The following is a 17,562-nucleotide window of genomic DNA, read 5'->3' as shown; positions in this document are numbered from 1 at the left end:
TGTTCTACAGCACACAGGACTCAGCACTACAGGAACTACCCTTACAATTAAAACAGGCTTTATTCCAAACATCCCTTTCAAAAGCAAAATAAGGAAGGAACAAATCAAAAAATGAGAACTTTACAATAAACGAAGCATTAGACAAAATGATCACACAATAGTTCATGGCTATTCACTGTTTAATGCACGGAAATAAATTTTTTTTTCCTCTGTACTAGGCACCAGAAAAATGTAAACACATTATAGAAATAAACCTGGATGACGAGGTGTGGCTCCTCTGTTTATTGCACAGCAGAGGGACCCTGTAGTGGACAGACGCTCTGCCCAGTCACGCCACTAGTTCACTGGTCAACTTTTGTTCCATATAGACCTTCCTGACCGTGCCACCCAAATGCCCTATTCCTACCCAACTGGTCCTTGTGGCTGCTTTTCACTTTTGATCACGCTCCCTGCAACACCCCCACCCTACCTACCCCACCCCTCCTACCACCATTGGCCGTTGCGCTGCTGTTGGGTCGTCCAGGTTTATTTATCTGTCGGCTAACTGTGCTTCTCTGTAATGCACACATTAAAACGTCACAGTAAAGATGGATGGGGTTGGTGGAGATGACGAGGGACTCTTACAGGAAGAGAGGAACGACAGATGGAGGAATGACGGCTTCTCTATCTTATGCTTACATACAGTACATGGGTTCATACGATAGCTGCTACGGGGCTCAGGGATACAGGGCTGTATACAGCGGGGTAGTTGTCACAAACATGATAGCCATATCTCTGCCATTTAAATACTATTATTCACTATTGATTTGGTAATGATATATTAGACGCGTGTATAATTGGTCCAGCAGCTTTCTTAGCTGATATGTACTTTTTTTAATTTTTATTTTCAACCCAAAAAATATATAGAAGAAGAATAGGAGGGGGAAAAAAACTGCAAATAAGACGGACTAAGCTGTCAGTCTCTTTAACTCCACTCGGTCACGCAGTCGATACACGGGGGGAGGAGGTGGGGGGGGGCAGGTTGAGCTCTCCAGTAACAGAGTAGTAATGGTGGGGGGGCGATCAGTACATGGAGGAGCCTCTTGACGTGCTCTGGTCAAGGGAGGGGAGACGGAGGGCCGCTTCTCCCTCTGTGGTCCTCCACACCCCCCCCCCACTCGCTCACGTCCTCATTTCCAGAGCTGGGTACTGAGGGTCTGACCAGAAGGGGGTCCCACCCAGCCCCCCAGAGCTGCCCCAGGCTGCCCAAACGCCATGGCAGCTCCACCACCATTGAGGTTCATCCCAGACATCTGCTGATTCATCTGGAGAAGGAGAGGGAGAGATGAGAAAATGTTCAGTACACATAATGAGCGTTAAAAGGAGAGAGCGAGAGGGAGAAAGAGAAAGAGAGAGGTAGCACAAAGGCAAAAATGCAAGTTGTGCTATAATAGGGAGAAAAATCAAGCTGTTAACGAGCAGACTGTTTCTTCCGTGCGTATGGATCCTGTCTCCTCACTTCCCAGCCCCTCTTCCTGTCTTCTCTTACGGGTTCATTCTCTATCTGTCCTTAACTTCATCACTGTTCATCCCTCTCTTCCTGAGTGCAGCCTCCCCTTCTCTGCAACCGCAGGCCTCTTTCCTCGTATAGACGGGTGGACGTGGGGGGGGGGGGGGGGGGGGGCTGAGACTGGGGGCACTTGTGACTGGATTACGAGCTCAAAGAAAGAGCGAGAGAATGGAAGGAAAGGGAAGAAAACTAAAGGCAGAAATAAAGATGCACTTTTTTCACATGTAAATGTAAATGTGTTTTTCTCCCGAGATGCCTGTGCGCGTGATCACGATTCTCTACTCAACAACCTCAGCAGGAAACTAAGAGTCGCCCTGCGTCTCCCTACGCCGGGCCTTTTCAGATCAACTCGCTTTCTCCAGGAATTCATCAAGCAATTTTGTAACTTATTTAGCTCTGTGCATCTTCATATAAAAACGGATGTACTGCCAGATGTCTTTAACTGCAGGACACACACAGGCACAAAGAGTCACCAGAGTGAAGAGGCTTTAATTAAGGTTGTGTGTGTGTGTGTGTGTGTGTGTGTGTGTGTGTGTGTGTGTGTGTGTGTGTGTAAGAGACAGAGGCGTGCTGGATTGATTTATGATATGTAATTAACCTCCTAGAGGCTGGGCCCTCGGGCTCGGCTTGGCGGAAGCGTCTCGGTGGGGAAGGAGACAGGCCGGGGGGGGGGGGGGGGGGGTCTGTAAGATGATACAGGCTGAGGGGATCACATCATACCCCCATTTTTAATGAGGCACGTTCAGCATGTCTGGGACCAACCAGGTATTTACAAGCCTCAGACGCCTAAAAGATTAGATGCATTTCATTCATGTGTGGATGAAACTGGTTTCAGAAACATCAGTGTGTGTGTGTGTGTGTGTGTGTGTGTGTGTTGTTTTGAAGAACTCTATGGAGGCTGGCTGGTGTTGGATTGATGATCCATCCAGTTCAAACATCAGGTGGCCATCACATAGCTATGCTGATATAGCCATCATGGGGGTGAAAGCTTTGAGAAGGTGAGACGTTGTATCACCCAAGGCCGCAGGGGGAGGCAGAGTGATAAAAGCCTGACCCTCTCAAACGACTCAACCTCAAATTTTGCTCCTTAATCTCTGCATCGAGTCAATTGTCTCACCCCCGAGACACATATATATTTATCATATATAATCCAAATGACACGGAGCAGGACGGCGAGCAGGACATCGATGGACCAGGTTCATACCTGCCCCATGCTCCACTGGGTCTGCTGGGCCGGCTGCATGGCGTACATGTTCTGGGGGGGCACCACGCCCGCTGGTATAGCCCCAGCCTGCGGGCCCATCATGCCCGGCGCCAGGCCCATCACTCCCGCCTGGGCGTTTCCCATGAAGCCGTTGGGCATCGTCATGCCAACCATCATGCCGGTGTTCTGGCCCATCATAGCCCCGCCCTGGCCCATGACGGCGCCCATCATGGTGGTGGGGGGCATGGCTCCGCCCATTCCTGGGAAGGCCTGGAAGTTAGCCTGAGGCTGCGCAGGGAACTGCATCTGAGACGCACCGATGAACATGGCAGCTGGGAGGAGAGGAAACCAACAGATCAGCTGGAGAGAAGGATGGAGATAAAACACCCTCATGGTTACAAGCCTGAGAACAAACAGCACCGCTGAGAGCTGAAGAGAGGAAGGGCAGGTGTGAGGAGCACCTCGACCCTGGACTGTGTGTGTGTGTGTGTGTGTGTGTGTGTGTGTGTGTGTGTGTGTGTGTGTGGTAGCTGCTCAATCCTGAGGCGAGGGAGGAAGGAGCAAAGGTACAACATGAAGGGGTTTATTAGGGTGGAGAAACATGAAGGGGTTTATTAAAAGGCTGTGAGAGGGTGGAGATGTGCCAGAGCTCCGCCCACTGCCCTCTTTCAGGAGTTTCGGTGTGCTGAACGACACACCACCTGAATTATTGATACCTTCCATTAAAGCATGCCACCCACATTAAGGGACATTAAGGAATTTCTCTCACACACACACACAGGCAGGCATGACTTCAACTCCATTCCAGCTTCTGTCTCTCTCACACACAGACACACACACACACACACACCCTAAGATGTGGAGATGTGGTGTGTGTGTGGCGTGTGTGGGGTGTGTGTGTGTGTGTGGCGTGTGTGTGGCGTTTGTGTGGCGTGTGTGAGGGGTGTGTGTGGCGTGTGTGTGTGTGTGTGGCGTGTGTGTGGGGTGTGTGTGTGTGTGTGTGTGGGGTGTGTGTGTGTGTGTGTGTGTGTGTGTGTGTGTGTGTGTGTGTGTGGGGTGTGTGTGTGTGTGTGTGTGTGTGTGTGTGTGTGTGTGTGTGGGGTGTGTGTGTGTGTGGGGTGTGTGTGTGTGTGTGGCGTGTGTGAGGGGTGTGTGTGGCGTGTGTGTGTGTGTGGGGTGTGTGTGGGGTGTGTGTGTGTGTGTGTGTGTGTGTGGGGTGTGTGTGTGTGTGTGTGGGGTGTGTGTGTGTGTGTGTGTGTGTGTGGGGTGTGTGTGTGTGTGGGGTGTGTGTGTGTGTGTGTGTGTGTGTGTGGGGTGTGTGTGTGTGTGTGTGTGTGTGTGTGGCGTGTGTGTGTGTGTGTGTGTGTGTGTGTGTGTGTGTGGCGTGTGTGTGTGTGTGTGTGTGTGTGTGTGTGTGTGTGTGTGTGTGTGTGTGGGGTGTGTACCTTGTGCGGGTTGCTGTGGCACAGCGCTGGATCCATAGAGGGAGAGGATGGAGTCCTTGGAGAGAGGTTTCTTGGTGGAGTCCTCAGTCTTGCTGCTGCTGCCACTGCTGTTCTCACTGAACAGGTCCAGGTCGGCGGGGGCGGTGGCGCCCCCTACTGGTCCCGGGACAGCCGCTCCCACCGCGGGGCCTGCTGCCGAGCTCCCTGGAGCCTTACACGAGGAGGCCTGCGCAGAGCAGTGCAGCACAGACATGCTCAGAGTACCGCCCTGCCCCCAACACACACACACACACACACACACACACACGTGGATGCCATCTGCGAGACTTAAAGAACTGGGCCCTCCGCCACAAAGCACACCCACCGGTCTCATTGGACCTCGTTTCTAAACGGCACGAAACGTGATTCACTGATGCATGTGCGGACGCACACCTGTGCATACACACACGAAAATGGGCACACACACACACGCGCGCATTCGGAAGTTCAGATATTCACTCAAAGATCGTTAGGTGAGCTCAGTATGTCAAGAAAACTAATAAGATGCAAATCTAATGAGCTGAGCACGCAGTCAGGAGGCCATATTGTAAGAGCTGGTAAAGATAGCAACACATTCATTGTGCGGAAAAGGAGGAGAAAGGCACATACACCCAGATACACGCGAGGAGGACGGCTTCATCATCTTCAAGTGGGAAATGACATTAATTGGGGTGCATCTGTGATGAATGAACAGCTCAGGATATGAACGCGCTCCACAGTTCACACGGCATACACACAAAAGCGCCATCACACAAAAAACACAAATGGCTGAGGACAGAGCAGGCAATCAAGTGTGCTGCGGTGTGTGTGTGACACACACACACACACATACACACACACACACACACACACACACACACACGCTCGCTGTACCTGAAGCCACTTGCTCAGTTACAGAGTCATGATTGCATGCTTCTACTCCCCAGGCTACAAGCAGCAGGATAGAAATCACTGTGGCCACACTGTGCTCATTCACATCCGTTCGTTTTAGCCTAGCGTTCGTAGCGCTGCTTAAATAAAGCCGTACGCTGCTCGGTCAAACCGTAACGGATGAGGCTTGTTCAGTGAGCAGGTGGTGCTGTAGTGTGGTGCCAAAGTCCCTGTTGAATACACCAGAGCAGCCATTTTCTATCCCATAAACATCCAGGTGCTTGCTAGTCATAATCAATTTTGATGAAAAGTTTGGGTTTTTTTTTACTTTTTTCCCCCTACTTTTCTGCCGGTGACACATTTAAACGGTGTGAAGCAGGGTTAAGGAGGTGGATGTGATGTAATGTGATAAAACTGCGTAATATGGGTCAGGACACTGTCCTTACATCACAGCTCTCTTGGCTTCTGGGACACGCATGCTAACATGTGATGTCACAGAATCCAATATACCCAACATGGGTCTCAACAAAGAAGTGTCCAGGGCCCCCGTATGTGTTTCACTTGCACTTTTGTATGTGTGACTGTGTGAATGTATGAGTGTGTGTGTGTGTGTGTGTTTCCATTCACTTGCACTTTTGTATGTGTGACTGTGTGAATGTATGAGTGTGTGTGTGTGTGTGTTTCCATTCACTTGCACTTTTGTATGTGTGACTGTGTGAATGTATGAGTGTGTGTGTGTGTGTTTCCATTCTCTTGCACCTTTGTATGTGTGACTACGTGCATGTATGATTGTGTGTGTGTGTGTGTGTGTGTGTTTCCAATCTCTTGCACTTTTCTATGTGCGACTGTGCGTGTGTGTGTGTGTGCGTGTGTGTGTGCATGTTTGTGCGTGTGTGTGCGTGTGTGTGTGTGTGTGCGTGCGTGTGTGCGTGCGTGTGTGTGTGTGTGTGCGTGTGTGTGTGTGTGTGCTCGTGTGTGTGTGCTCATCCATGTGTACAACCTTTGGTTTCGAGTCCATCTGCTGTACATTTGTGTTGAAGGAACTCAGTTCTTCATGAGACGAGGTGCAGAGCCGTGTCATGGCAGACCTGTGAGCTCTGCTAAAGCTCGGAGGCTCCGCCAGGCAGCTAATTATTACAGCCTTCACCATCCTCCCGCTTCCCACCAGCTCATTATTCAAAGGCATGAAACCAGGGGAGAGAGAGAGGGAGGGAGGAAGAACAGTGAGGAGAAGGGGGAGAGGAGAGGGTGAACAGTGAGGAGAAGTGAGAAGGAGAGAGGTGAGGGCTCTCCTCTCTCCAACGCGTCTGAGACGTGCTGTAGAGCGGTGCTGAAGGCCAGAGGCCAGGCCGGGGCACGCCCTGCTCGTTAGACCAGTGTGTGTGACCCCCCTCCCCCCACAAACCGCCCCCGCAGTCTAGACCTGAGGTTCTGTAACGCCGATTTATGACGGTCCGTTGCGGAAAGCCCTATCTATACAAATAAAACGAAATTGAACCGAACTTGCTGCCAAATAAATGCGAGGGCTCTTGTCAGCGTGTGGTGGGCGTTAGGAAAGGAGCCCGAAACAAGCCCCTCCCTGAAATAATCATGTGACATTTCAGGAAATCAATCAAAGGGGTCCATAGTGGGAAGGGGAAAAGCTATTAGATTTAATAATAGATGAGGAGGGGAAACTAAGACCACTGCTATGCAATTCAGAGAGAGAAGTGCTCTCATTCTTCTAGTCTCTGGTGTGCACGTGTGTGTGTCAGGAGATTTTTACTGCGTATACATTCACACATGGCTGAAGATGCTCTCAGAATGTATGATTACAGATATACAGTGTAATCTCGTAGGGATATAAATATTCAAGATGATCTACCTCTGTGGAATTAAAACAACAAGCGTCTCACACTAATGAATATTCCACAGTTTCTACTCCCGCAGGAACACAGTGACACACGTGGTGACACCACACTGTACTGCATGGTGTTTCCCTGACATTCAGAGGAGACCATAAATATTCCAGCGCTGCCTCCAAAGACCTCCAATCCAAGAACCAACTCACTCGCTCCTTCTCACAGAGAGAGAGAGAGATCCTTCCTATGAAACAGAGCAAGCTTTGTGTGATTAGCAGTCCCACACAGATAATTAGCACTCTGGTGGTGCAGGGGCGTTGGGGTGGGTGAATCCACTCCCACTCTTGCCTGGGAACCCACAGAAAGCCCTGCTGAGAGAGCCCTGAACTAGGGAAAGGAGCGAGAGAATGAAAGTGCTCTCTAATGACAGACGCGCTTGTATGGACTCGCTGAAGATGGCGGCTGGCACCAGCGGGCCCACGGAGCGAGCGGCATCAGAGAGGCCGACACCGTCGTCCGGAGCAGTGGCACACCACAGCGCGCTGGGACTCGGAGAGGGACGGGCAGGAGACAGCGGGGCTGGCAGACTCTGGCACTCACGCAGAAAAGTATGAAGGATACAGAAACACTTTGAACCCCAACAGGCTGAGTTCAGGCAGGAGGGCTTCACATCACTAGCCAGGCAGTGGCTGTGTTAGTGCAGCGTCCCGCCTTAACGGACACTATGGCTGTGTTAGTGCAGCGTCCCGCCTTAACGGACACTATGGCTGTGTTAGTGCTAGTGTTAACGGACACTACAGTAGAGATGCAAAAAAGCCTCGAGAGTTTTTCCTGGAAAGGATGAAGAGTCCCGGATGATGTCACATCACCACAGGAGGTCCCATCACTGCAGAACTGAACTCTTCTGTTATGTCACTTCTCCTTCAACGTGTCCGCAGAAGCCCCAAGATCAGGGGTGGCCAACCCGTCATAGACCAAGAGCCACTTTTCTTACTGTGTTACGGCAAAGAGCCACATCGTACATGGGCGAGTGTAATCTGTTGAGCGGGGGGGGGAGGGGTGGGGGGGGTGCTGTGAAGACAGTCACTGTGAAGCTGTGAAGACAGTCAAATGCGTGTTTTCCACTACGCCGGTTTTAAAAGTATTAGCGGCTCGCTAGGCTTGTAAACTAACCGCGCACCACGAAAATGTAGCAGTGTGTCGCCCCGTTTGTGCAGGTGAGCCCGCGGACCGGCTGGGGAGCCGTATGAAACCAGGCAAAGAGCCGCATGCGGCTCGCGAGCCGCGGGTTGGCCACCCCTGCCCAAGATCCTCCAGGAGGCAGGGACAGAGATAATGACATCATCCTTCTTTAGTACGCCTTCTCTAAGCTGACCTGACCTTTGACACGCACGTCCTATTCAGAAATCAAGCACATGCCTCGCACACCTTTCTCCCGTCGAACGGAGCTGACCTAAAACACGCACGAACATACACGCGCGGCACGTACACACGCGTGCGCTCATTTGCTCGGGCAGGTGCGCACACACGATCTCTCAGGAAGTGACAGCCCCCCCGGACGAATTAAGGCCAGCCGACGCTAGCTGGTGAGGAGATGAATGAAGAAGATATGGCCTTTCTGTCCCTAAGTCTTCAGATATGTAGAAACGCTCCTGAAATAGCCCAGCAATGTCAACTTTACCTCACAGACATGCAAACTCGCTCCCCGCACCCTTTAAACGCCGAGTGAGTCTGCGCTTGTCTGTGTATCGTAGAGACCGCGCCACACACACACTGCTCACAAGACGCGAGGGTGTGGCCATGGACGGCTGACCTGATGGAGTGTCCACCGAGTGTGACACCGAGTCCTGGAGTGACCAGGAGAGCAACTGTGCCAGTACTGGTCAGCTTCGTCAGAACCCAGTAGCCCTGAGCCCACAACAGACGCTGCTGCAGAGAAACACCACACAAACACCACAATGAAACCAGGCCACTGAGAGGCCCAAAGGAATAAGGTAACGAGCAGACACGCATGGACACACACACACACACACAGACGCGCACACACACACACACACACACACACACACACACACACTGCTACAGTGCCTGATCCAGGAGAGTTGTGCTGTAGTGGAAGGCTCGATCCACAGCCCGGCCTTCATCGGGCCGCCGTCGTACTGAGAGACCATCTGCACCGAGGAGGAGGAAGAGGAGGAGGAGGAAGAAGGGGCGGTCGCGTGGTAAGCAGCCAGCGTCCGCGCGGACGGCACGGCGGCCGGTGTGTGTGCTAACGCACGAGACACGCGAGATGTTTACGCCCGTTTTGATCAGTCCCATGTGTGCTGTGTTTGCACTTGACGGGCACATCTGTGTGTGTCTGGATGTGTGTGGATGATTTATATACAAACACGACCACATAACGACGGTTCAGTGCCATCGAGACCATATGCTCTATTTACCTCCCTCTGTCATGCTGGGTGTGTATGTACAAATACATATAAGATATTTCTGTGCAATCTCCAGATGCTTCGAGCGTGCGTTCAGTGTTTGGGTTGTGCACACGCAGCTCCAAGTGAAACGATGACTCGCTGGCCATATGCCGTAGCCTGAGGACACAGTCTCGGAGGGGGCCGCTGGGATCGGATCAGCGCCTGAGCTCCTACAGAGCAGGCAGAGCGCTGGATGGCTGGAGGGTCATCGGTACCAGACCCGCTCGCCCACCACACGGCACCGGCCCGAAGACGTTTATAAGAAGTCCTGATCATGGTCACGCAAGGAGAGGTTCAAGAGCAGAGAGGTGTGCCACGCTACCAGAACACGGGTCGAGGAACACGGAGATGAAGCTTCCAGCAGTCGCTTCGGTAAGAAAGGCTGTTTGGTTGGGGAGTCAGTGATGAGGGGAGACGCTTCACCACTTGAACTTCACGGGGTAAAACACAGCAGTGCAATCACACAGCAAGCATGCGGCAAGAGATCTGGGAAGGGAGGTGCTGTACGCGGTGTGTGTGTGTGTGTGTGTGTGTGTGTAAACCTCCGGGGAGAGCTGAGAGTAATGGGAGTTGGAGACAGATGAGATGTGAAAGGAGGCGAGGGAGGGAGCAGATTAACATGCGGAGGCTGGAGTCACACGGAGGCGACACCCTGGTGGTCTCTCATCAGGGCTTCAGCAGAAAGGAGGGGCGCCCCTCCCCCGCTGGCCTCCTGCGTGAGGGCGGTGCTTCAGGCCCCCGGCCAACCAATCAGGGTTGTTTGGCGTGATCAACACTTCCTGAATGCAATCGTTTGGTCCCAGGAAGATCCTGGCGACCCGGGGAGTGTGGAGCTCAGCGCTCAGCATGTCTCACACCTGCTCCTCCTCCCGGAGCGTCTCCCTCCGTCTACGCCGCAAATAACACGAATGCCCTCTCAGGCACAACTGTAAACTCATTGTTGTGAGCCACGTATTTTGAGACCCAAAAAAAAGAAAGAAAAAAAAAAAGAAATGAAAAACTACAAAACTAAAAGTGTCTCCAAATTGGCAGAAGTGGCTGGAGTGAAGGCACAGCGCTGACACGTCCCTGCTGACACGTCCCTGCTGACACGTCCCTGCTGACACGTCCCTGGTGACACGTCCCTGGTGCCACGTCCCTGGTGACACGTCCCTGGTGACACGTCCCTGGTGCCACGCTTGTGAGTGAACGCCGGGGGGGGTTGGGGAAGAAAGCAGAGGAGGAGGTGACGTGCTGCTCCACACACACTCCGCACACGCCGCTTCGACTCAGTCCAACGGCTTCAGCAGACATCGGGTGAGCGTTGCATCTGTAGCTCTCCAGTTATTAAGTGGATTCCAGTACTTGTAATTGACAGGCAGGTTGTGCTGTGTGTGAGGTGTACGCATGCATTAAAAGGGCCAGTTTGGCTGGGTTCTGGCTGGGTTCTGGTTGAGTTCTAACTGGAGTTACTGAGATACCGCAGCAGAGTTTGCTGGCATCACCTCTCCTGAACCGGCAGCCAGGCTGTTAAACACCGACTAAAGTGGGAGAGGCTGTCGTCAGAGCCGCTGGCCCGTTTCCCTCCGTCTCCCTCCCCCAGGGGGGGCACAGGAGGAGTGGGGTGTGAGGAGCACAGAGGTATGCGTGGGAGCAGTGAAATCGGGGTACAGACGCTCCCCAGATCAAAGACAAATTGCTCCTCGTGCCAGGAACCTCCTGAATGGCGGCCAAGCACAGGCACATTGAGCCAAGGTGTCCTTTATATTCCTACAGGCCTGCAGCCCAGGAGATGAACTCTGGCCAGCCAAGGATGCGCAGAGCTGCCTCCGCACTCTAATGAGGCTGGCTCCGCCCCTGGCCCCGCCCCTGGGCCTCGGCCCCGCCCCTGGAGAGGCAGAGCAGGGAAAGCCCCCTGTCCCCCTCCTCCTACGTCCCCCCCTGTCCATATCAAACACCTCCACTGTGTCTCTCCTCTTGCCCTCAGGAGGAACAGGCTAAATGTCAAAGTCTCTCACATTATTCTCAGCGCACGGTCTGGCCTGGCAGACCTTACAAATCAATCCTGTCAGCTGTAACCAGAAAGACAAATATAATCATTTTGTTTGCAGAGGAAATTAAAACAGCCCAGAGTAACCTTTAATGCCTTCCTCGCGGATAGTGGCTTTAAAGGGGGGCGGGGCAGTGAAGGATTGATATGTTAAGAAAGACAGACGCCAGTCCACCTCTTAATGCCGCACAGCTAATAACCACAGTGTGAACCGTGGCCTGTGAAATGGGCAAACAGAGAGTAGTGAATGAAGCTCTGTGTGTCAGAGAAAGGAAGAGCTCTGTGGGTGCTTGATGTCACTGGGGTCAGTCCAAGGCCCCGGGGAGGATTACTGACATTTGCATATATTGCTTTAGCTTCCTTTAGCTGTGATTGATTAACAAACAAAATTCCATGACTAAGCTCAGCATTTAAGAGTGTTTAGTGCACTCACAAATACCACAGGACCAGAGTGACTCAACGTCCATGCAACAACAAAATGAAATTAAATGTCCATTTGGAAGAACCACACCACAATCAAGGGGTTAAACCGCTTGAGAAAGGCTGCTGGTGAATTGGTGTGTGTGCTTGAATGAAGCTTGATGCTTTGATATTCCGGACACGTTCATTAAACAAGTGAACAGGACAGGGGTCAGTAGACATGAGAGGAAGCTACAAGATGGCCACATTAAAGGGCACAGAGGCCACTGTGTACCTGGTTTGTGTTGGTGTTGGATGGTAGAGGGTTGGATACCATTGGTCCAAAGATGTCTAAATCATCACCGATTGGAGGAGCGCCTCCAGATCCCACCCCTCCACTGGACGTGTTGACAGCAGGGGCATCTGAAAGAGATGCGTAGATACAATATAAAGACACAGACAACATAATAACAGGACTTGACCCCATTTTTCCGCCAGACTCAATAGACTCCAGAGACTTCGACCTGGAGGTGATTTGCACTTAAAGATAAAGCACAAAAACCTATTTATGTAATCCATAAAACAGTTGCATAATGATCGCCCCAATTAAAAGTTGGTGGCAAATGTTTGCTAGTATTGTGCTATATGGAAGTGAAGCATGGTGCCCATTTGATAAGCATGACCACATTAAAATAAAGTCTCTGCAAGCAGGATTCTGTAGAAATGCATTAAAAGCACAATCACAACACAAACATTTGTATGTCCAGTGTCATTTGGCTGATTTCCAATTATAGCTATTGCAAAAAACATATTTAAATGTTTGGCTATATGTAAAATGCAGTAAACAAAATACATTAAAGCATGAAGCTCTTAAAAACTGCACAAGCTCAACGCTAAGACATCCTCTCTGTCAGCTGGTCCTGGGAAGCCCATCTGGATCACTGGGACAATGACTGCAGCACAATGAAAACGACAGCGCTTGAACGAACTGGCAGAATCTCACAGTCAGAGATCCACAGACAGATGCTCAATAAGAGAAAGCCAAAGAGAAAACTTCATATGGCCACTGTGAGAATTTAGAGGCCCATACTCCTATATATTGAAGTTACTGAATCTACAAGCAGCACACGTCACTGCAAAATGTTGTGATACACAGCAGGAGTGACACACAGAGACATTGCTCCCTCCCTCCACCAGCTCCCTGAATTTTACAAAGGAGAGAGAGGAAGATGGTGGAGAAGGAACGTCAGTGAGAGATCCCACCTCACATGTAACTGATGACGAAGATGCATCCACCTAGCCAGGTAAGGGCCCGGAACCACTTGAGCCACCACTTCTCAAACTACTGGGCCAACGCCTAATCCCTTTCAGATTCAGCCTTTGATTTTGTTTGTAAAAGAATAGATGTCCACACCCCTTACCCACTTGGAGCGGTTACTTGCCCTGCTAGCCATTTTCTGCTTAATTAGCCTAGATTGCCTAATGTAACAATAATCTTTATGTTTGTACTGTTTCTAGGCAGAAACTGCTGAAGTTACCATGAGGCAGATGGCACCAGTGTTGGCTGGTGTAACCGGGTCAACATGGGTCAGATGAAGCCATTTAGGTGACTGGATGCCTCTGTGATCGGACACCAGCAATCTCAGCAACGTTCCTCTGGGGACCGTGCCCAGTACACCGTAACAGTGCATTTACATCCAGTGCATGGCAGCGAAATTCAACAAGTCCTAGTCTTCAAGGATCAGTTACGTCAGACTTGGCCATGTTGAGTTGGGAGAAATGCAGTGTGGTGTACGTTATGTAAATGAATCTGACCAGCGCGATGTGCTGCAAAATGGGACTTGGATCAAGGCAACAATGTTTGGAGTAAATTTGCTGAGACTACTGGTGTCACTGGTGAGTTTCGCAAAAAGTATTACGTATATCATTTTATTAGAAAAGTAATCGGCAGTTTCGATGTCAAATTATTTCAAAGTCAAACTTAATTTCAATTGAATGATGCAGGCAACACATTTATATTTATTAAATGTCTTGCATTTTGTAATAATGCACTTGAAATGCTTCACACTAAGAGAGAATTTGATGTTCAGACGCTAGCTAGCAGTTAGCGCAGTTAGGTCTTTGAGGGCAGCACAGTGAAGTGAGAGAAAAAACACTGACTGTTTGTGAACAGGCTTGTTGAGACATAATAACCTAAGGTGCATGTAATGCTGAATAGGTTTTAGTTTCCAGTCAGTACTATAAGCAAAGACCCAGATGTTTCTGTCAGTCATAAGGATGATCTTTAATATAAAGATTTTATTAAAAATGACAATAAACCTCATCTGGTGATCTGAACAGTTAGATGGCATGTTGGTCAGTACAGAATGAAGCTTTAGCAACAAAAGCTTTTGGGGTTTTCTTTTTAAATTATATGATATAAATTTTCAGCCATTGTTTGTGGCAGAAAACCAATGAGCAGATTAAAATATTTCACTGTCACTCTTCATATCACTGCAAAACCGGGGAATACAAATGAAAACAACTATGAAAACAAAATCATCAGAATGCAAGGAGTAATACTACCTGTACAGAAGGTTGAAAAAAAATGCAACCAATTCACGTGTGGTGTGGTGAGATAGCTGGTATCACCAGTACGACCAGTGGGAAAGCTAGTCTGGAGCAGATTCACTGACAACTTAATGGGCTGAGGCTGCCTGGCACATGACTTCCCAGTGGGCCCTTAACCTGACACCTCCCCTACGCGTGAGACTCCTCCCCTACGAGTGAGACTCCTCCCCTGTGTGTGAGACCCCTCCCCCTCAGCGTTTATGTCACGAAAGGCACAGTTACCCACCCCTGCCGTGCCTCGAATGCCTACTGCCGCCGGCGTGAGAGAGCGTCACACGCACCCTTCAATGTGATGAAACCGGAACAGCATAGAGTACTCACGTGTGCTACATGAGGGAGTGGTTGATGAGGAGAGTACTCACGTGTGCTACATGAGGGAGTGGTTGATGAGGAGGGTACTCACGTGTCCTACATGAGGGAGTGGTTGATGAGGAGAGTACTCACATGTGCTACATGAGGGAGTGGTTGATGAGGAGAGTACTCACGTGTGCTACATGAGGGAGTGGTTGATGAGGAGGGTACTCACGTGTCCTACATGAGGGAGTGGTTGATGAGGAGAGTAGTCACGTGTGCTACATGAGGGAGTGGTTGATGAGGAGAGTAGTCACGTGTGCTACATGAGGGAGTGGTTGATGAGGAGAGTACTCACGTGTGCTACACGAGGGAGTGGTTGATGAGGAGAGTACTCACGTGTGCTACACGAGGGAGTGGATGATGAGGAGAGTAGTCACGTGTGCTACACGAGGGAGTGGTTGATGAGGAGAGTAGCCACGTGTGCTACACGAGGGAGTGGTTGATGAGGAGAGTAGTCACGTGTGCTACATGAGGGAGTGGTTGATGAGGAGAGTAGTCACGTGTGCTACATGAGGGAGTGGTTGATGAGGAGAGTAGTCACGTGTGCTACATGAGGGAGTGGTTGATGAGGAGAGTAGTCACGTGTGCTACATGAGGGAGTGGTTGATGAGGAGAGTACTCACGTGTGCTACATGAGGGAGTGGTTGATGAGGAGAGTAGTCACGTGTGCTACATGAGGGAGTGGTTGATGAGGAGAGACTGCGCTGCCTTCTACAGACGCTTCGCCCCCCCAGCTTACTAACCGGGCCCACAAAGCGCCGAGCGTAATCAGCCTGAAGAGAGACGGCAGCTGCCGACAGGCGTGTGTGTGCTCGCCGCAGCCCCTGCTGGGACGGGCCGCTGCACTTTCTCTTCCCATTAAACTGAAGCTGTGTCTGAGCTGTGTGAGTGCTTCATACAAAACAGCCACAGGAGAGCTATATCTTCAGTAATATTCTCTCTACCCCGACCACCCCCCCCCACCCTGCTTAAAGTTGATAAAATCCATGAAAATACAATTTATTGTCTTCTGAGAGCACCCACACAGGTTTGGGTGGAGAGGTGGGTGGAGAGGCAGTCGGTGATGTAAGCACTCTGCGCTCATCATACACCCGGCTGCCAATCGCTGCCAAGGGAGACGGCCACGTGTGTAAAGTGAAACGCAAAAGCAAGACACATGGATCTGTCCTTACACCATCACACCGCCTCCATCATCAGCTCGCAAGCTTCCACCGCACCACATCAATTCTCATATGCAGCCGCACGCGTGCGCCCCCCACACGTGCGCCCCCCACACGTGCGCCCCCCCCACACATGCGCCCCCCACACGTGCGCCCCCCACACGTGCGCCCCCCCCCACACACACTCACGTACGCGCCGGTTCCCCCATGCCATGGACACACTAAATGATCAGTCCTTTTCCCCCTCATCACTCTGCCCTCTCCGTCTCCTCCCCCATCAGCCATCATAACAGACACAAACAAAGAGGGAGGGAGACATCAAGAGAGACGGAGAGCGAGAGGAGGAAGATGGAGAGAAAGAGAGCGAGAGAGGAGGAGAGATAAAAAACAAAGACACTCGAGTGCAATATAGCTTCAGGGCCCTGAATGGTTTTCATTTTGGAGAAAATAATAGAGTATCTATTGGGCTCGGTGATCTCAGTGGCTTAAGCAGCCTCGCCGATCAATGCGAGGATGATTTGGTCAGCTAAGCGCTCTCTGTGTCACCCAGACCCCCAGGTGCTGTAGCACGACCCGTCTCCAGTGCCAGCTGGACTGTACCATTACAAGCTTCGGGGGGGCAGCGATGCCCAAAACCTCGAGATCTGAAACCCAGCGCCTGCTTATGGATCAGGGTTAGACTTCAGATCTCTTCCTACAGACAAAACCTATGCTACACGGGCAGAAAATGTTCCTCAGGTGGACAGAGCCGTCGTTCAGATGTGGAGGTGAATGGGTGATTGATTATTCATGTCTTACCAAGGCCAAGCAGGTCGATGGAAGGCTCTGTGCTCTTCTTAGGACTGGCTCTGGACTCTATTTGAGTGTCCTCCCTCTTCTGTGGTAGAGGAAGTAACAGAGGAGAGAGAGTGAAAAGACAGATACACTGGGGTTAGCATCATTAATGTCGTCCATAATTTCTGAGAAGCAGACAATAGACGTTTGGTACATCGAAATTACTTCAAGGTTTTCTACCTTTGGAGTTTTCATTTGAAAACGTATGGTGCTGAGGTGCTGAGAATACTTAACTGAAGTGAATTCATGTAGTCTGAATGTGCAGCATTTTCAAAGGAATCCTGCCTAGTAGACGGTAAAGCACTTTAGTGCACAACTTCAAAAGGTGTTTTTTTCAACCTCTCTGATTTGTGACTGGACACAGTGGCCAGTGCTGCTTTGTGATTGGTTGTGAGCGCCATTTCTGGGTGAGAAGTCAGACTCTAATCCCGGCTTAACTGCTGATCGATGAGAGATGTGGCAGAGAACGGATCAAAGCCTGAGAGGCCTTTAAAAACCATTACTCTCTCACTCACACACATACACATATACACACACTCACACGTACACACATGTGCACACACACACACACGCACACACATGTATACACACATACGTATACACACACACACACACACACACACACACACACACACACACACAAGCGTAAACACACACACACACACACACACACACACACACACACACAAGCGTAAACACACACACACACACACACACACACACACACACACACACACACACACACACACACACACAC

General features: G+C 50.7%; 1 protein-coding gene across 1 annotated transcript in view; it reads right to left on the bottom strand.

Moving 5' to 3' along the window:
• Window positions 1-36: 36 nt before the first annotated feature.
• Window positions 37-17,562, bottom strand: part of smap1 (small ArfGAP 1) — a 94,886-nt gene continuing 77,360 nt past the window's right edge. Inside the window, 5 exon segments of the mRNA XM_076974347.1 lie at window positions 37-1,304; window positions 2,754-3,085; window positions 4,199-4,424; window positions 12,143-12,270; window positions 16,770-16,848. Of these exon segments, the coding sequence (XP_076830462.1) occupies window positions 1,170-1,304; window positions 2,754-3,085; window positions 4,199-4,424; window positions 12,143-12,270; window positions 16,770-16,848 (900 nt within the window). The 3' untranslated portion in view covers window positions 37-1,169.

This window comes from Brachyhypopomus gauderio, chromosome 15 (assembly GCF_052324685.1).
Source record: "Brachyhypopomus gauderio isolate BG-103 chromosome 15, BGAUD_0.2, whole genome shotgun sequence".
NCBI lineage: Eukaryota > Metazoa > Chordata > Actinopteri > Gymnotiformes > Hypopomidae > Brachyhypopomus > Brachyhypopomus gauderio.
The sequence above is the reverse complement of the archived record's forward strand: the minus strand, read 5'-3'. Positions and strand labels throughout refer to the sequence as shown.